At 50.7% G+C, this 15,000-nt stretch overlaps 1 protein-coding gene across 3 annotated transcripts in view; it reads left to right on the forward strand.

The window, feature by feature from the left end:
- LOC135522634 (MAGUK p55 subfamily member 7-like) overlaps positions 1-15,000 on the forward strand; it is a 273,268-nt gene that overhangs the window by 161,219 nt on the left and 97,049 nt on the right. For all 3 annotated transcript variants that reach the window (XM_064949080.1, XM_064949082.1, XM_064949081.1), the window contains exon 8: positions 14,904-14,985. In XM_064949080.1, coding sequence (XP_064805152.1) covers positions 14,904-14,985 — 82 coding nt within the window. The remainder of the gene's footprint in view (positions 1-14,903; positions 14,986-15,000) is intronic.

A 15,000-nucleotide genomic window follows, 5' to 3' on the forward strand; every position in this document is an offset into this window, starting at 1 on the left:
CAGGTCTACTGTCAAATGTAGTACACTATATATATAGTGCACTAGGTTTGACCAGGCAGTGGTCAAAGGTAGTGGGAAAAGGGTGCCATTTGGGATGCAAAAACCGAAGACTGTGGTCGATGTGTCCAACTCCTCTCGTTTGGCTGTTTTTTAACCCTGTGATGAAGGAGATGTGAAGATGGAGGTCCTTGCTGTGTTTGGCCCCACTGTGTTGTGGTTTTTATGGCTCTCTCTCTCTCCTCTGTTCTCTCTGTGCCCCTCTCTTCTGAATCCCTTCATCTCTACACCACTATATCACTCCTCTTCACCTTTCTCTGCTGTCTCTCTCTCTCCTCTGTTCTCTCTGTGCCCCTCTCTTCTGAATCCCTTCATCTCTACACCACTATATCACTCCTCTTCACCTTTCTCTGCTGTCTCTCTCTCTCTCCTCTGTTCTCTCTGTGCCCCTCTCTTCTGAATCCCTTCATCTCTACACCACTATATCACTCATCTTCACCTTTCTCTGCTGTCTCTCTCTCCATTTTGTCTCTGTCTGTCTGACTCTTCCATATTTCTCTCTCTCTCTGTTGTCCTTTACTACACTTGTCCTATGGGCTTTGGTCAGAATATAGGGAATAGGGTCCCATTTGGAACGCACATCTTTCCATCATGCCCCTCTCTCGGCCCAGCCGTCCAAACCTCCAGACACTCGACCCTCCATTCCCAGTTTGTTAGGCATCATTAGGAGCTGTAAAAACACCCAGCCAGGAACCCGACAGGATCTATGTCTCTCTGTCTCTCTCTCGGTCTCTCTCTCTCTGTCTGGGTTTTCCCATCAAGAGTGACCGTGGTGGGTGCAACTCGATGGAAAACACCCTCCATACTGTGGACATCATCTCCTGCGTGAATGTCTAGGTATGTCAGTGACAGGCCATTCCAGTTGGCTCTGCCCTGTACCTAATCAATGCAACTCCTGACCACCCACTCTCACTGGATCAGCTGGGCTCCTCGTTAAGAATCCTGAAATACTGAACTATGTTGATTTTTGCTGAGCGTTTCGATCACCCCTACTGCTTTAGATTTCTGCCGATCAGACCTTACTGCACACATGACATTCTGTTCTTCCAGGAAGGAACCAGAGAATGACTGGCATCACAATCAGATATTGGTATGTCAAAAGGCAGAGTATGATTTTCCATCTGGGCTTCAGCCTTCACTTCACCATTCTGGCACCATTAGAGCTGTTGGATCCCTCCGCCTGTCTCATCTCTTCGTCATTTGACTCTCAGAGTCAGTCTGTAAACACGTGCAGAGACTCAGATACTCAAGATGTCACCCCCCCCCCCCCCCCATCTCTCTCTCCCTCTCTCGGGCCTGTCTCTCTCTCGCTCTCTCTCTCTCGATCTGTCTGTCTGTCTCGCAATAGACTCTTAATACCTTTGGCTTGGAGACTGCGGTGCACAACAAATACGTACAAAATGTATTTTGAGACAAGCTTTTGTTAATTTCAACTATTTAGTCAATGAAAGGCGTACATAATGACACTGAAGCCGTTTAAAACGAGGTATGAGGATGTTCCCTTTGTTGTCTGTTTCCATTAGCGTGTGACAATCAAGTCGTTGGTAACGACACTGAGATTAATGGAGCATTAGATTATATTATGGGAGGCAGGCGGGACACATGTTAGTGTTTTACAGATCGAGCCATGTGCTTTAAAACCCATGCATCTTTCATTTGATGGATTAGCTGTGGGTTTGGAGCTCTGTGAGGAAGATGGATTGTTCTAGAATGTTCTAGAGTGTAAAACATGAGGAAACGTCTGGGCCGTTCTGGTTTGATGATGCTGCTATTGGATTTGATCACTTGTACGTGTATTTCTTTATAACTGGCAGTGGAAAGTGGATGGAGTGTTTGCTTCCATGGTGGTAGAGTACGCGCCCTCCTCTCTTTTACACGAAGCCTATTACATTTGGAACTGGTAACAGTAGTTTGTGTGTGTCCCCACTCATTGTAGACTGGATCTGAGATTTCAGATCTGTACTTTCAGTTTTGACTCATTCTTTGTAACCAAGTACCCCAACCTATTAACTTTCATCATTTTTCTAATTGTAACTTCATCTGATTGGGTGATTTATGTGGCTGGTTGAGTGTTTGATAGAAAGCCAGACCCACCACATGTCAGCTGTAGAGGTCAAGGTCACTTCTCTCTGTGTGTCTTATGATGTGATCAGACCTATCTCATGCCAGTCTGGAGAGTGATCCACACACAGCCTCAGATCACCCTACATCACAGAAACCACATTACCATATAGATCTCAAGGCTCACTGAAAGCGTTCCCTATCGTCGGTAATCTTAAACGCCTAGAATGGTTTCAGGCCTCTTGAACACTCTTTCCCATCTTGTTTGTATAATATCTGGTTGCTTTCCTCTCCCCAAAGCGTGTTCCGAGCTCCGTGCTTCAGTGTCCCGTCCGTGCGGCGTTAGGAGAGCGGGAGGTGCGGTGGTGAATGTGCGCGTTGTTGCCTGTCCCTGTGCGGCGCTCCAGGCGACCTCTCTTTGGGGTTTCCCAGGCCACTTATGGAGATGAGAGGTGACATGTGAAAGTGATGTTTTCCTGGCGGGAGAATTTCTGAAGAAAACACTAAACAATCTCAGAGAGAGGGAGAGAGACACGATAACTGTCATTGTATATACACACACACACACACACACACACACACACACACACACACACACACACACACACACACACACACACACACACACACACACACACCTCAGGACAGAAATAGCAACCCGCAGAGCATGCTGACTCTCACACACTGTGAAACCTGGATTCAGACTCAACTTGAACAGCTGAAATGCTGAGGTGGGTCTGCTCCAATAGGTTTTCTCCGAGAGTGTAATGGCTCTATCTAACATTAAGAGTCTGTGGATGGGGAGGAGGAGGGTAAGACAAATGAACTGAAAGCCGTCTTTCCCAGGACAGACTCCAACACAGACTAATGACCTGCAATTTTCCATTTTCTCATAATACCTGTTAATTGCACTCCCAGGTCAAGAGCAGGGTTAAGGAAATAAAAGAGGACATTTTAGCCCGAGTTTCTCTGTGTAGGTTTTTATTAGTTTTAATCACAAGTGATTTAATAAAACCAGTGGAGAGGCATGCAACAGGTCACCCAGAGAGGATGGAATGATCTACTGATCTGTATTATAATGTAGGAGTACCACAGTGAATGATCTACTGATCTGTATTATAATGTAGGAGTACCACAGTGAATGATCTACTGCTCTGTATTATAATGTAGGAGTACCACAGTGAAGATCTACTGCTCTGTATTATAATGTAGGAGTACCACAGTGAATGACCTCCTGCTCTGTATTATAATGTAGGAGTACCACAGTGAATGACCTCCTGCTCTGTATTATAATGTAGGAGTACCACAGTGAAGATCTACTGCTCTGTATTATAATGTAGGAGTACCACAGTGAATGACCTCCTGCTCTGTATTATAATGTAGGAGTACCACAGTGAATGATCTGCTGCTCTGTATTATAATGTAGGAGTACCACAGTGAATGACCTCCTGCTCTGTATTATAATGTAGGAGTACCACAGTGAATGACCTCCTGCTCTGTAGTATAATGTAGGAGTACCACAGTGAATGACCTCCTGCTCTGTATTATAATGTAGGAGTACCACAGTGAAGATCTACTGCTCTGTATTATAATGTAGGAGTACCACAGTGAAGATCTACTGCTCTGTATTATAATGTAGGAGTACCACAGTGAATGACCTCCTGCTCTGTATTATAATGTAGGAGTACCACAGTGAAGATCTACTGCTCTGTATTATAATGTAGGAGTACCACAGTGAATGACCTCCTGCTCTGTATTATAATGTAGGAGTACCACAGTGAAGATCTACTGCTCTGTATTATAATATAGGAGTACCACAGTGAATGACCTCCTGCTCTGTATTATAATGTAGGAGTACCACAGTGAATGATCTACTGCTCTGTATTATAATGTAGGAGTATCACAGTGAAGATCTACTGCTCTGTATTATAATGTAGGAGTACCACAGTGAATGACCTCCTGCTCTGTATTATAATGTAGGAGTACCACAGTGAATGATCTACTGCTCTGTATTATAATGTAGGAGTACCACAGTGAATGACCTCCTGCTCTGTATTATAATGTAGGAGTACCACAGTGAAGATCTACTGCTCTGTATTATAATGTAGGAGTACCACAGTGAAGATCTACTGCTCTGTATTATAATGTAGGAGTACCACAGTGAATGACCTCCTGCTCTGTATTATAATGTAGTAGTACCACAGTGAATGACCTCCTGCTCTGTATTATAATGTAGGAGTACCACAGTGAATGACCTCCTGCTCTGTATTATAATGTAGGAGTACCACAGTGAATGACCTCCTGCTCTGTATTATAATGTAGGAGTACCACAGTGAATGACCTCCTGCTCTGTATTATAATGTAGGAGTACCACAGTGAATGATCTACTGCTCTGTATTATAATGTAGGAGTACCACAGTGAATGACCTCCTGCTCTGTATTATAATGTAGGAGTACCACAGTGAATGACCTCCTGCTCTGTATTATAATGTAGGAGTACCACAGTGAATTACAAAGTTAATTTCTCAATCATGACCACATACATTCATTACTGTATTACCTGAGTATCACTTTACTTTCTTTCATTCATTTAGTTTTTCAGACGATGCGTTGTGTTTCCTCTCTGGGATTAAGTATGCAAGGCCTCATAAATGCTCAGTTGGCTCTGTTTCTGAATGGTCCTATATGTAATGGGGGTGATATGCCATCTGTCTGACGTAAGGCTGAATGGCACACTTTTAGAGATATGATTGGAGGTAATTGCGTTTTAATGTCCAGGAGGCCTTGTTTCCATTGTGATTCTATTTTCCACAGTCAACATCTGGTGAGAGCAAAATGCTAGCATGTGGTTTCCACTACATTTGTATTTATATCCTAAATACTTCAGTCAACATGGTGGCAGGTAGCGGACTCGCCGAGCCAAAGTGAGAGTTTATTGTCGCCGTTACAATTTGCTGTTAAGTGACATCATGTCAAAACACGTTCTCGCCCACTGGCCCGACCACTCACATTTGTTTTTTCTTGTCTCGTTCAATTTGCAGGGAAAAATAATATTTGTTGAATGCCACAGGCTCAGACAATGTTATGAGTGGTCGTTACGGACTGAGGGATGTGTGTGTGAAATGGAGACGCCTGCTTGTTTTTGCTGGCAGGTTGAGGGAGGGAGGGGGTAAGAGGATCCCCTCTGGTTCTCCGCTATGACCAGGCCACACACCCAGACTCCTGAAGCCCCAGCCACACCACCAGTCCTGTTGTTCCAGCCAGAGCCCCAATCCCAGCTCTAGATACCAGACCGCTGAAGAACCAGCCAGCAGATCCTATGGCCCTGGCCCCAGCCCTTATTCCCAATCCCCAACCATATACCCTAGATGCCCTGAAGCCCCAGCCAGGCAGGGTTAGGGCTGGATAAGATGACTTCTGTCCTCTGTTTCTCCACCATGGCCAGGCCAGACACCCAGCCCCAGTGTGCTGTGCTAAGGTCTGAAGCCTCTCCTGCTGCTTCTCCTACTGCTGCTATAATTGTACAGGCCCCCCAGCACCTATACTTAATCCCCAATAATTATTTACCCCCCTGAAGGCCCAGCCAGCCATCCAGCCCTATGTCTGCTGCTGCAGTAACTGTCCTGGCCCCTACCTCAGTCTCTCTGCCCTGGGCCACAGCCACCAGCCCCCTGAAACCTAAGCCAGCCAGTAGGCTCTGGTCCTGACTGACGTGTGTTGAGCAGAGGGCTGAGGTCTCTCCTACTGCAGCAGTAACTGTCCTGGCCCCTGCCCCACTCTATCGTGGCTCCAGCGCATGTTGAAAGGCCCTGGAAGATATCGCTTGCCTCTTGTTCGCTCTCAGAAATGAACGCTCGCCTCCTATATACCGTGAGGCAATCCAGATTGTCCCCGACCCCCTCCCCCAGCCCTGCTCTCCTTCCTCTTTCTCAAAGTTGAGTGAATATGTAAAGTGTGAGCCATTTGTCATCACGTACTTAATACGGCAACCTTGTCTTGCTCTGCATGTGTTTTTTATACGGCCGTTCACAGAGCCTCAGAGAGAGAATATAACTAACAGTCTATGGATGAATATTTCTCCAATTCTCATCACACCGCGGAGATTAAGCTATTGAGTTTTGGCCGGGCCTACAATAACGATCAGAAACATTTTATGTGTTCAAAATATAGTAATAGTGGTCGGAGCAGAGGTTCCCATATGGAGCTGATCAGGGGGAGAGCAGAGGATCACCTTACTTACTGATGAGTAATTGACCTAAAAGCACTGCTGATTCCACCAGGACGATTCCACATCGCTAACTTCTCCAACATATCATTTTTCGGAGAGAGGCTCGCGCGCTTCTTATAAGTAATGCCTATTTTTAGACCTCCACCTCGAGTCGGAAGACTCTTAGGGAGGTGAGGGGCGAAAAGCGAAACAAAATACACACAAAAAGAGACACTTCCTTATGTTTCCCTCCTCTTGGGCTAACTAAGCTATCTATTTGGTGAGAATGACGAGGTTTAGCCAGTCACTTGATGGTTAAGTGGTGGCCCTTCTACTTACTAGTGTAGCTCATTCATCAGGCTTTGTGATTGTCCAACATCAATCATAACCCTTAAGTCCTCCTGCCTGTCTAGTCGTGTCCCAAATGGCACCCTACTCCCTATATAGTGCACTACATTTAACCAGATGCCATAGGGTCCTGGTCGAAGGTAGTGCACTATATAGGGAATATGGTGCCATTTGGGATGCAGCCTAGGCCTATGTCTGTCTGACTGTTAGTCAGTCTTTGGCTGGCCTGCATTCAGGTAACCCCCGGGCACCAGCGTTTCCCTGGCTCGAGTTAAACTCTCCTTGGCTCGTCCGCAACTCTCCCAAATGGCTTCCATGTGCCAGCGAGTGCTGATGGGTCTGTGTTAACGAACAGAGCAGCCATCCTCAGGTTAGCAGCTTCAGGAGAGGCCCCATGCAGGCTAGTGAATCTTTCCCTACTGTATGTGTTTGTGGGTGTGCGCTTGTATGCACCCGCCCTAGTGTTTGAAGCCAGAGCTTCTTTTGGTTCAGGGCTGTTTATGTAATTGCTCATTAGGAGCTATGCGTCAGTGCTGTCGATGAGAGTTAACCACAGGGCATCAGCAGAACAGGGAGGCTGGGGAGGTAGGGTTAAGGTGACCATTGGGTTACAACATTTATCCCAAAACTCTACCTCTACCTCTCCTAGTACTTCCAAAGCAGGTCAGGTCTGTTAGCCTGCTTACAGAACAGCTCCATTTGCCCTAGGAAATAGGGAATGAAGTGTACCAGCCTCTCCATGTGGCGCACAGCTTGTTGAGGCCCTGGAACGATGTAGCGAGGACGTGTGGACTGCCGTGGGAGAGGAAAAATTTGAGGGGTGGGAGGTAAGGAGGGGGGGATATGTGGACTGCCGTGGGGGAGGGGGGACGTGTGGACTGCCATGGGGGAGGGTTGGCAGGTAAGGAGGGGGGACATGTGGACTGCCGTGGGGGAGGGGTGGGAGGTAAGGAGGGAGGACGTGTGGACTGCTGTAGGAGGGGTGGGAGATGAGGAGGGAGGACGTGTGGACTGCTGTGGGAGGGGTGGAAGGTAAGGAGGGAGGACGTGTGGACTGCTGTGGGAGGGGTGGGAGATGAGGAAGGAGGACGTGTGGACTGCTGTGGGAGGGGTGGGAGGTAAGGAGGGAGGACGTGTGGACTGCTGTGGGAGGTAAGGAGGGAGGACGTGTGGACTGCTGTGGGAGGGGTGGGAGGTAAGGAGGGAGGACGTGTGGACTGCTGTGGGAGGGGTGGGAGATGAGGAGGGAGGACGTGTGGACTGCTGTGGGAGGGGTGGGAGGTAAGGAGGGAGGACGTGTGGACTGCTGTGGGAGGGGTGGGAGGTAGGGAGGGAGGACGTGTGGACTGCTGTGGGAGGGAGGACGTGTGGACTGCTGTAGGAGGGGTGGGAGATGAGGAGGGAGGACGTGTGGACTGCTGTGGGAGGGGTGGAAGGTAAGGAGGGAGGACGTGTGGACTGCTGTGGGAGGGGTGGGAGATGAGGAAGGAGGACGTGTGGACTGCTGTGGGAGGGGTGGGAGGTAAGGAGGGAGGACGTGTGGACTGCTGTGGGAGGTAAGGAGGGAGGACGTGTGGACTGCTGTGGGTGGGGTGGGAGGTAAGGAGGGAGGACGTGTGGACTGCTGTGGGAGGGGGTGGGAGATGAGGAGGGAGGACGTGTGGACTGCTGTGGGAGGGGTGGGAGGTAAGGAGGGAGGACGTGTGGACTGCTGTGGGAGGGGTGGGAGGTAGGGAGGGAGGACGTGTGGACTGCTGTGGGAGGGGTGGGAGGGAGGACGTGTGGACTGCTGTGGGAGGGGTGGGAGGGAGGACGTGTGGACTGCTGTAGGAGGGGTGGGAGATGAGGAGGGAGGACGTGTGGATTGCTGTGGGAGGGGTGGAAGGTAAGGAGGGAGGACGTGTGGACTGCTGTGGGAGGGGTGGAAGGTAAGGAGGGAGGACGTGTGGACTGCTGTGGGAGGGGTGGGAGATGAGGAAGGAGGACGTGTGGACTGCTGTGGGAGGAGTGGGAGGTAAGGAGGGAGGACGTGTGGACTGCTGTGGGAGGTAAGGAGGGAGGACGTGTGGACTGCTGTGGGAGGGGTGGGAGGTAAGGAGGGAGGACGTGTGGACTGCTGTGGGAGGGGTGGGAGATGAGGAGGGAGGACATGTGGACTGCTGTGGGAGGGGTGGGAGGTAAGGAGGGAGGACGTGTGGACTGCTGTGGGAGGGGTGGGAGGTAGGATGTGTGGACTGCTGTGGGAGGGGTGGGAGGGAGGACGTGTGGACTGCTGTAGGAGGGGTGGGAGATGAGGAGAGAGGACGTGTGGACTGCTGTGGGAGGGGTGGGAGATGAGGACGTGTGGACTGCTGTGGGAGGGGTGGGAGGTAAGGAGGGAGGACGTGTGGACTGCTGTGGGAGGGGTGGGAGATGAGGAGGGAGGACGTGTGGACTGCTGTGGGAGGGGTGGGAGGTAAGGAGGGAGGACGTGTGGACTGCTGTGGGAGGTAAGGAGGGAGGACGTGTGGACTGCTGTGGGAGGGGTGGGAGGTAAGGAGGGAGGACGTGTGGACTGCTGTGGGAGGGGTGGGAGGTAAGGAGGGAGGACGTGTGCACTGCTGTGGGAGGGGTGGGAGATGAGGGAGGACGTGTGGACTGCTGTGGGAGGGGTGGGAGATGAGGACGTGTGGACTGCTGTGGGAGGGGTGGGAGATGAGGGAGGACGTGTGGACTGCTGTGGGAGGGGTGGGAGATGAGGACGTGTGGACTGCTGTGGGAGGGGTGGGAGATGAGGGAGGACGTGTGGACTGCTGTGGGAGGGGTGGGAGATGAGGACGTGTGGACTGCTGTGGGAGGGGTGGGAGATGAGGGAGGACGTGTGGACTGCTGTGGGAGGGGTGGGAGATGAGGACGTGTGGACTGCTGTGGGAGGGGTGGGAGGTAAGGAGGGAGGACGTGTGGACTGCTGTGGGAGGGGTGGGAGGTAAGGAGGGAGGACGTGTGGACTGCTGTGGGAGGGGTGGGAGGTAAGGAGGGAGGACGTGTGAACTGCTGTGGGAGGGGTGGGGGTAAGGAGGGAGGACGTGTGGACTGCTGTGGGAGGGGTGGGAGATGAGGAGGGAGGACGTGTGGACTGCTGTGGGAGGTAAGGAGGGAGGACGTGTGGACTGCTGTGTGAGGGGTGGGAGGTAAGGAGGGAGGACGTGTGGACTGCTGTGGGAGGTAAGGAGGGAGGACATGTGGACTGCGATGAAACCTAATAAAAACATCACAGTCCCCCAGCCAACAACACACTGACAAAAACATCCATCACAGTCCCCCAGCCAACAACACACTGACAAAAACATCCATCACAGGCCCCCAGCCAACAACACACTGACAAAAACATCCATCACAGTCCTGTCCCCCAGCCAACAACACACTGACAAAAACATCCATCACAGTCCTGTCCCCCAGCCAACAACACACTGACAAAAACATCCATCACAGGCCCCCAGCCAACAACACACTGACCAAAACATCTATCACAGTCCTGTCCCCCAGCCAACCACACACTGACAAAAACATCCATCACAGTCCTCCAGCCAACAACACACTGACAAAAACATCCATCACAGTCCTGTCCCCCAGCCAACAACACACTGACAAAAACATCCATCACAGGCCCCCAGCCAACAACACACTGACAACAACATCCATCACAGTCCCCCAGCCAACAACACACTGACAAAAACATCCATCACAGTCCTGTCCCCCAGCCAACAACACACTGACAAAAACATCCATCACAGTACTGTCCCCCAGCCAACAACACACTGACAAAAACATCCATCACAGTACTGTCCCCCAGCCAACCACACACTGACAAAAACATCCATCACAGGCCCCCAGCCAACAACACGCTGACAAAAACATCCATCACAGGCCCCCAGCCAACAACACACTGACAAAAACATCCATCACAGTCCTGTCCCCCAGCCAACCACACACTGACAAAAACATCCATCACAGGCCCCCAGCCAACAACACACTGACAAAAACATCCATCACAGGCCCCCAGCCAACAACACACTGACAAAAACATCCATCACAGTCCCCCAGCCAACAACACACTGACAAAAACATCCATCACAGTCCTGTCCCCCAGCCAACAACACACTGACAAAATCATCCATCACAGTACTGTCCCCCAGCCAACAACACACTGACAAAAACATCCATCACAGTCCCCCAGCCAACAACACACTGACAAAAACATCCATCACAGGCCCCCAGCCAACAACACACTGACAAAAACATCCATCACAGTCCTGTCCCCCAGCCAACAACACACTGACAAAAACATCCATCACAGTCCTGTCCCCCAGCCAACAACACACTGACAAAAACATCCATCACAGGCCCCCAGCCAACAACACACTGACAAAAACATCCATCACAGTCCCCCAGCCAACAACACACTGACAAAAACATCCATCACAGTCCCCCAGCCAACAACACACTGACAAAAACATCCATCACAGGCCCCCAGCCAACCACACACTGACAAAAACATCCATTACAGTCCCCCAGCCAACAACACACTGACAAAAACATCCATCACAGTCCCCCAGCCAACCACAAACTGACAAAAACATCCATCACAGTCCTGTCCCCCAGCCAACCACACACTGACAAAAACATCCATCACAGGCCCCCAGCCAACAACACACTGACAAAAACATCCATCACAGTCCTGTCCCCCAGCCAACAACACACTGACAAAAACATCCATCACAGGCCCCCAGCCAACAACACACTGACAAAAACATCCATCACAGTCCTGTCCCCCAGCCAACCACACACTGACAAAAACATCCATCACAGTCCCCCAGCCAACAACACACTGACAAAAAGATCCATCACAGTCCTGTCCCCCAGCCAACAACACACTGACAAAAACATCCATCACAGGCCCCCAGCCAACAACACACTGACAACAACATCCATCACAGTCCCCCAGCCAACAACACACTGACAAAAACATCCATCACAGTCCTGTCCCCCAGCCAACCACACACTGACAAAAACATCCATCACAGGCCCCCAGCCAACAACACACTGACAGAAACATCCATCACAGGCCCCCAGCCAACAACACACTGACAAAAACATCCATCACAGTCCTGTCACCCAGCCAACCACACACTGACAAAAACATCCATCACAGTCCCCCAGCCAACAACACACTGACAAAAACATCCATCACAGTCCTGTCCCCCAGCCAACAACACACTGACAAAAACATCCATCACATGCCCCCAGCCAACAACACACTGACAAAAACATCCATCACAGTCCCCCAGCCAACAACACACTGACAAAAACATCCATCACAGTCCCCCAGCCAACAACACACTGACAAAAACATCCATCACAGGCCCCCAGCCAACCACACACTGACAAAAACATCCATCACAGTCCCCCAGCCAACCACACACTGACAAAAACATCCATTACAGTCCCCCAGCCAACAACACACTGACAAAAACATCCATCACAGTCCCCCAGCCAACCACACACTGACAAAAACATCCATCACAGTCCCCCAGCCAACCACACACTGACAAAAACATCCATCACAGGCCCCCAGCCAACAACACACTGACAAAAACATCCATCACAGGCCCCCAGCCAACAACACACTGACAAAAACATCCATCACAGGCCCCCAGCCAACAACACACTGACAAAAACATCCATCACAGGCCCCCAGCCAACAACACACTGACAAAAACATCCATCACAGGCCCCCAGCCAACAACACACTGACAAAAACATCCATCACAGTCCCCCAGCCAACCACACACTGACAAAAACATCCATCACAGTCCCCCAGCCAACCACACACTGACAAAAACATCCATCACAGGCCCCCAGCCAACAACACACTGACAAAAACATCCATCACAGGCCCCCAGCCAACAACACACTGACAAAAACATCCATCACAGGCCCCCAGCCAACAACACACTGACAAAAACATCCATCACAGGCCCCCAGCCAACAACACACTGACAAAAACATCCATCACAGGCCCCCAGCCAACAACACACTGACAAAAACATCCATCACAGTCCTGTCCCCCAGCCAACCACACACTGACAAAAACATCCATCACAGGCCCCCAGCCAACAACACACTGACAAAAACATCCCAACTGGATGAAAAGCAGAGAGCTGCCACCCTCCGCCCCCTGCAGTCTGGACACTGCTTTGAGAAATGACACAGACCTGTATCTCTCTCTGTCTCTCTCTCTATTTGCTTTCTCTCTCTGCCCTCTCTCTGTCTGGTGCCCCCTCCCCCCTCATCTCTCTCCCTCCCTCTCCTATTACATCATGTTTCAGCTGTTTATAGTCTCTGTAAGGGGTTAGCTGTGACCTTGACACCAGGGTTTGACAGTGTTCTGCCCTCTCCACCCCTCCTCTGATTTCCTTCTACCAAAACCTCTCTGGTTACCATAATTGGACAAACTATTTGATTAAATGGAAAAGCTGTGAAGATCTCTGACCTGAGGAGCGTCTTATCCCCATGTTAAAGGAAGGGCCTCTGCTCTTTCCATCGAGACCAGCCGCCATCTCGTCTTCTTAACTCAACGTCACACAGAGGAAAGGACCTTGAGAAAAGTATTATTGGGGGAGAAAACCATTTAGGAGGGAACAGGTTGAGAAAACGGTGAGGGTGACGCGGTAATTTAGTGGAAGAAACCAGTGATTTCTCTGCGCTTCTTGTCAGCCATGACACTCCTGCCTGTTGGACCTATGGAGGTACTATATTTAGGTAGGTCGCCCAAGAAAAATGAAACGGAAGGACGTTTGGTTGGCCACCGCCTGGTCATTGACGTCTCTGAGTGCCCCTGGCTAGGCCCTAGTAGCAGTTGGTTAGAACAACATGGCAGTTCGTTGGACAGTTTGAAACGAAGCACAGTCCACACACCGTGGAGTAAAAGGAGCCTCTTCTTTCACAGAAACAATAACAGTCTTGAAGATGATGTGAATAACAGGTAGAGACGAGAGGAGCGAGGGATGACTCCTTTCTAGTTCGTAACTATGTGCCTAGACGACACGTCTACGGAGCCGTTACCTGTCTGGCGCTGTCCGGTCGGATAGGCTGGCGGTGATGACACTCAATGCTTTGGCCGGGAATCGGAAAAGGTTTCGTCGTCTCGCTGTGTGCCAGCGTCCATCCACCATCCCGCACTCTGCCGATAAGTTGCTTGCGGAAGGGCGGGGCGGGTTGGCTGTTGGCACAGCCTGGACCCATTGTCTCTGACTGGCTGAAGGGAGGGAGAGCGAGAAGCCCTGGTAAACGCATCACTGGCTGCACTGAAACCTCATCCCTTCTGTCCTCTATATCCTGTCTGGATGTCTCTCCCCCTGCCCTCTGTGTCCTGGTCTCAGCTATGGGGCAGTAAAGACGACAGTGAAAACACAGGGTGTCTGGAGAGAGAGAGAGAGAGAGAGAGGGGGGGCGAGGGAGATGGTGTCTGGATGTCTGCTGAGGCTACAGGGCTGAAGGTTAACTATCTGCTAGGGCCTCACTTTTCCTTCAGTCAGGGGCTAGTCCAGACAGACATGGTCCCGGGATGGATGTCTATGCCGGGTAAGGTTTGGACTGTACTGGCGTTCATGTCAACCAGTAAGGGGATTCACCCCAGTGGTTGATTGAAGTGGTTTGGATTGGAAATCATAAAGAGGTGTAGCAGGTTGGAAGTGATGGTTGACCAGAAAATGTCTGTTGGAGGCTCATGATGGAATCTCTGGATATTGGTACACGTGTAACACCATATGATGGCCTCCCGAGTGGCGCAGTGGTCTAAGGCACTGCATCTCAGGGCCAGCTGTGCCACTGGAGACTCTGGGTACGAGTCCAGGCTCTGTCACAGCCGGCCGCGACCGGGAGATCCATGGGGCGGCGCAGCGTCGTCCGGGTTAGGGGAGGGTTTGGCCGGCAGGGATGTCCTTGTCCCATTGCGCTCTAGTGACACTTGTGGCGAGCCGGGCACAGTGCACTCTGACACGGTAGCCAGGTGTGTCCTCCGACACGTTGGTGCGGCTGGCTTCTGGGTGTTGCAGCAATGAGACAGTTGGATACCACAGAATTGGGGAGAAAAAGGGGTAAAAAAATAAAATGTAAAAATAACAACAAAAAAGAAACCTTCGTATGATACTTCATCTATTGACCTGTTCCTTGTGTGTCTGTGACGCAGGGAGCTACAATAAAGCGTGATGAGCACACAGGAGCCATCCTTATCGCCAGGATCATGAGAGGTGGAGCAGCAGACAGAAGTGGTTAGTTATATTTGT

This window comes from Oncorhynchus masou, chromosome 30 (genome assembly GCF_036934945.1).
Source record: "Oncorhynchus masou masou isolate Uvic2021 chromosome 30, UVic_Omas_1.1, whole genome shotgun sequence".
Classification (NCBI taxonomy): Eukaryota; Metazoa; Chordata; class Actinopteri; order Salmoniformes; family Salmonidae; genus Oncorhynchus; species Oncorhynchus masou.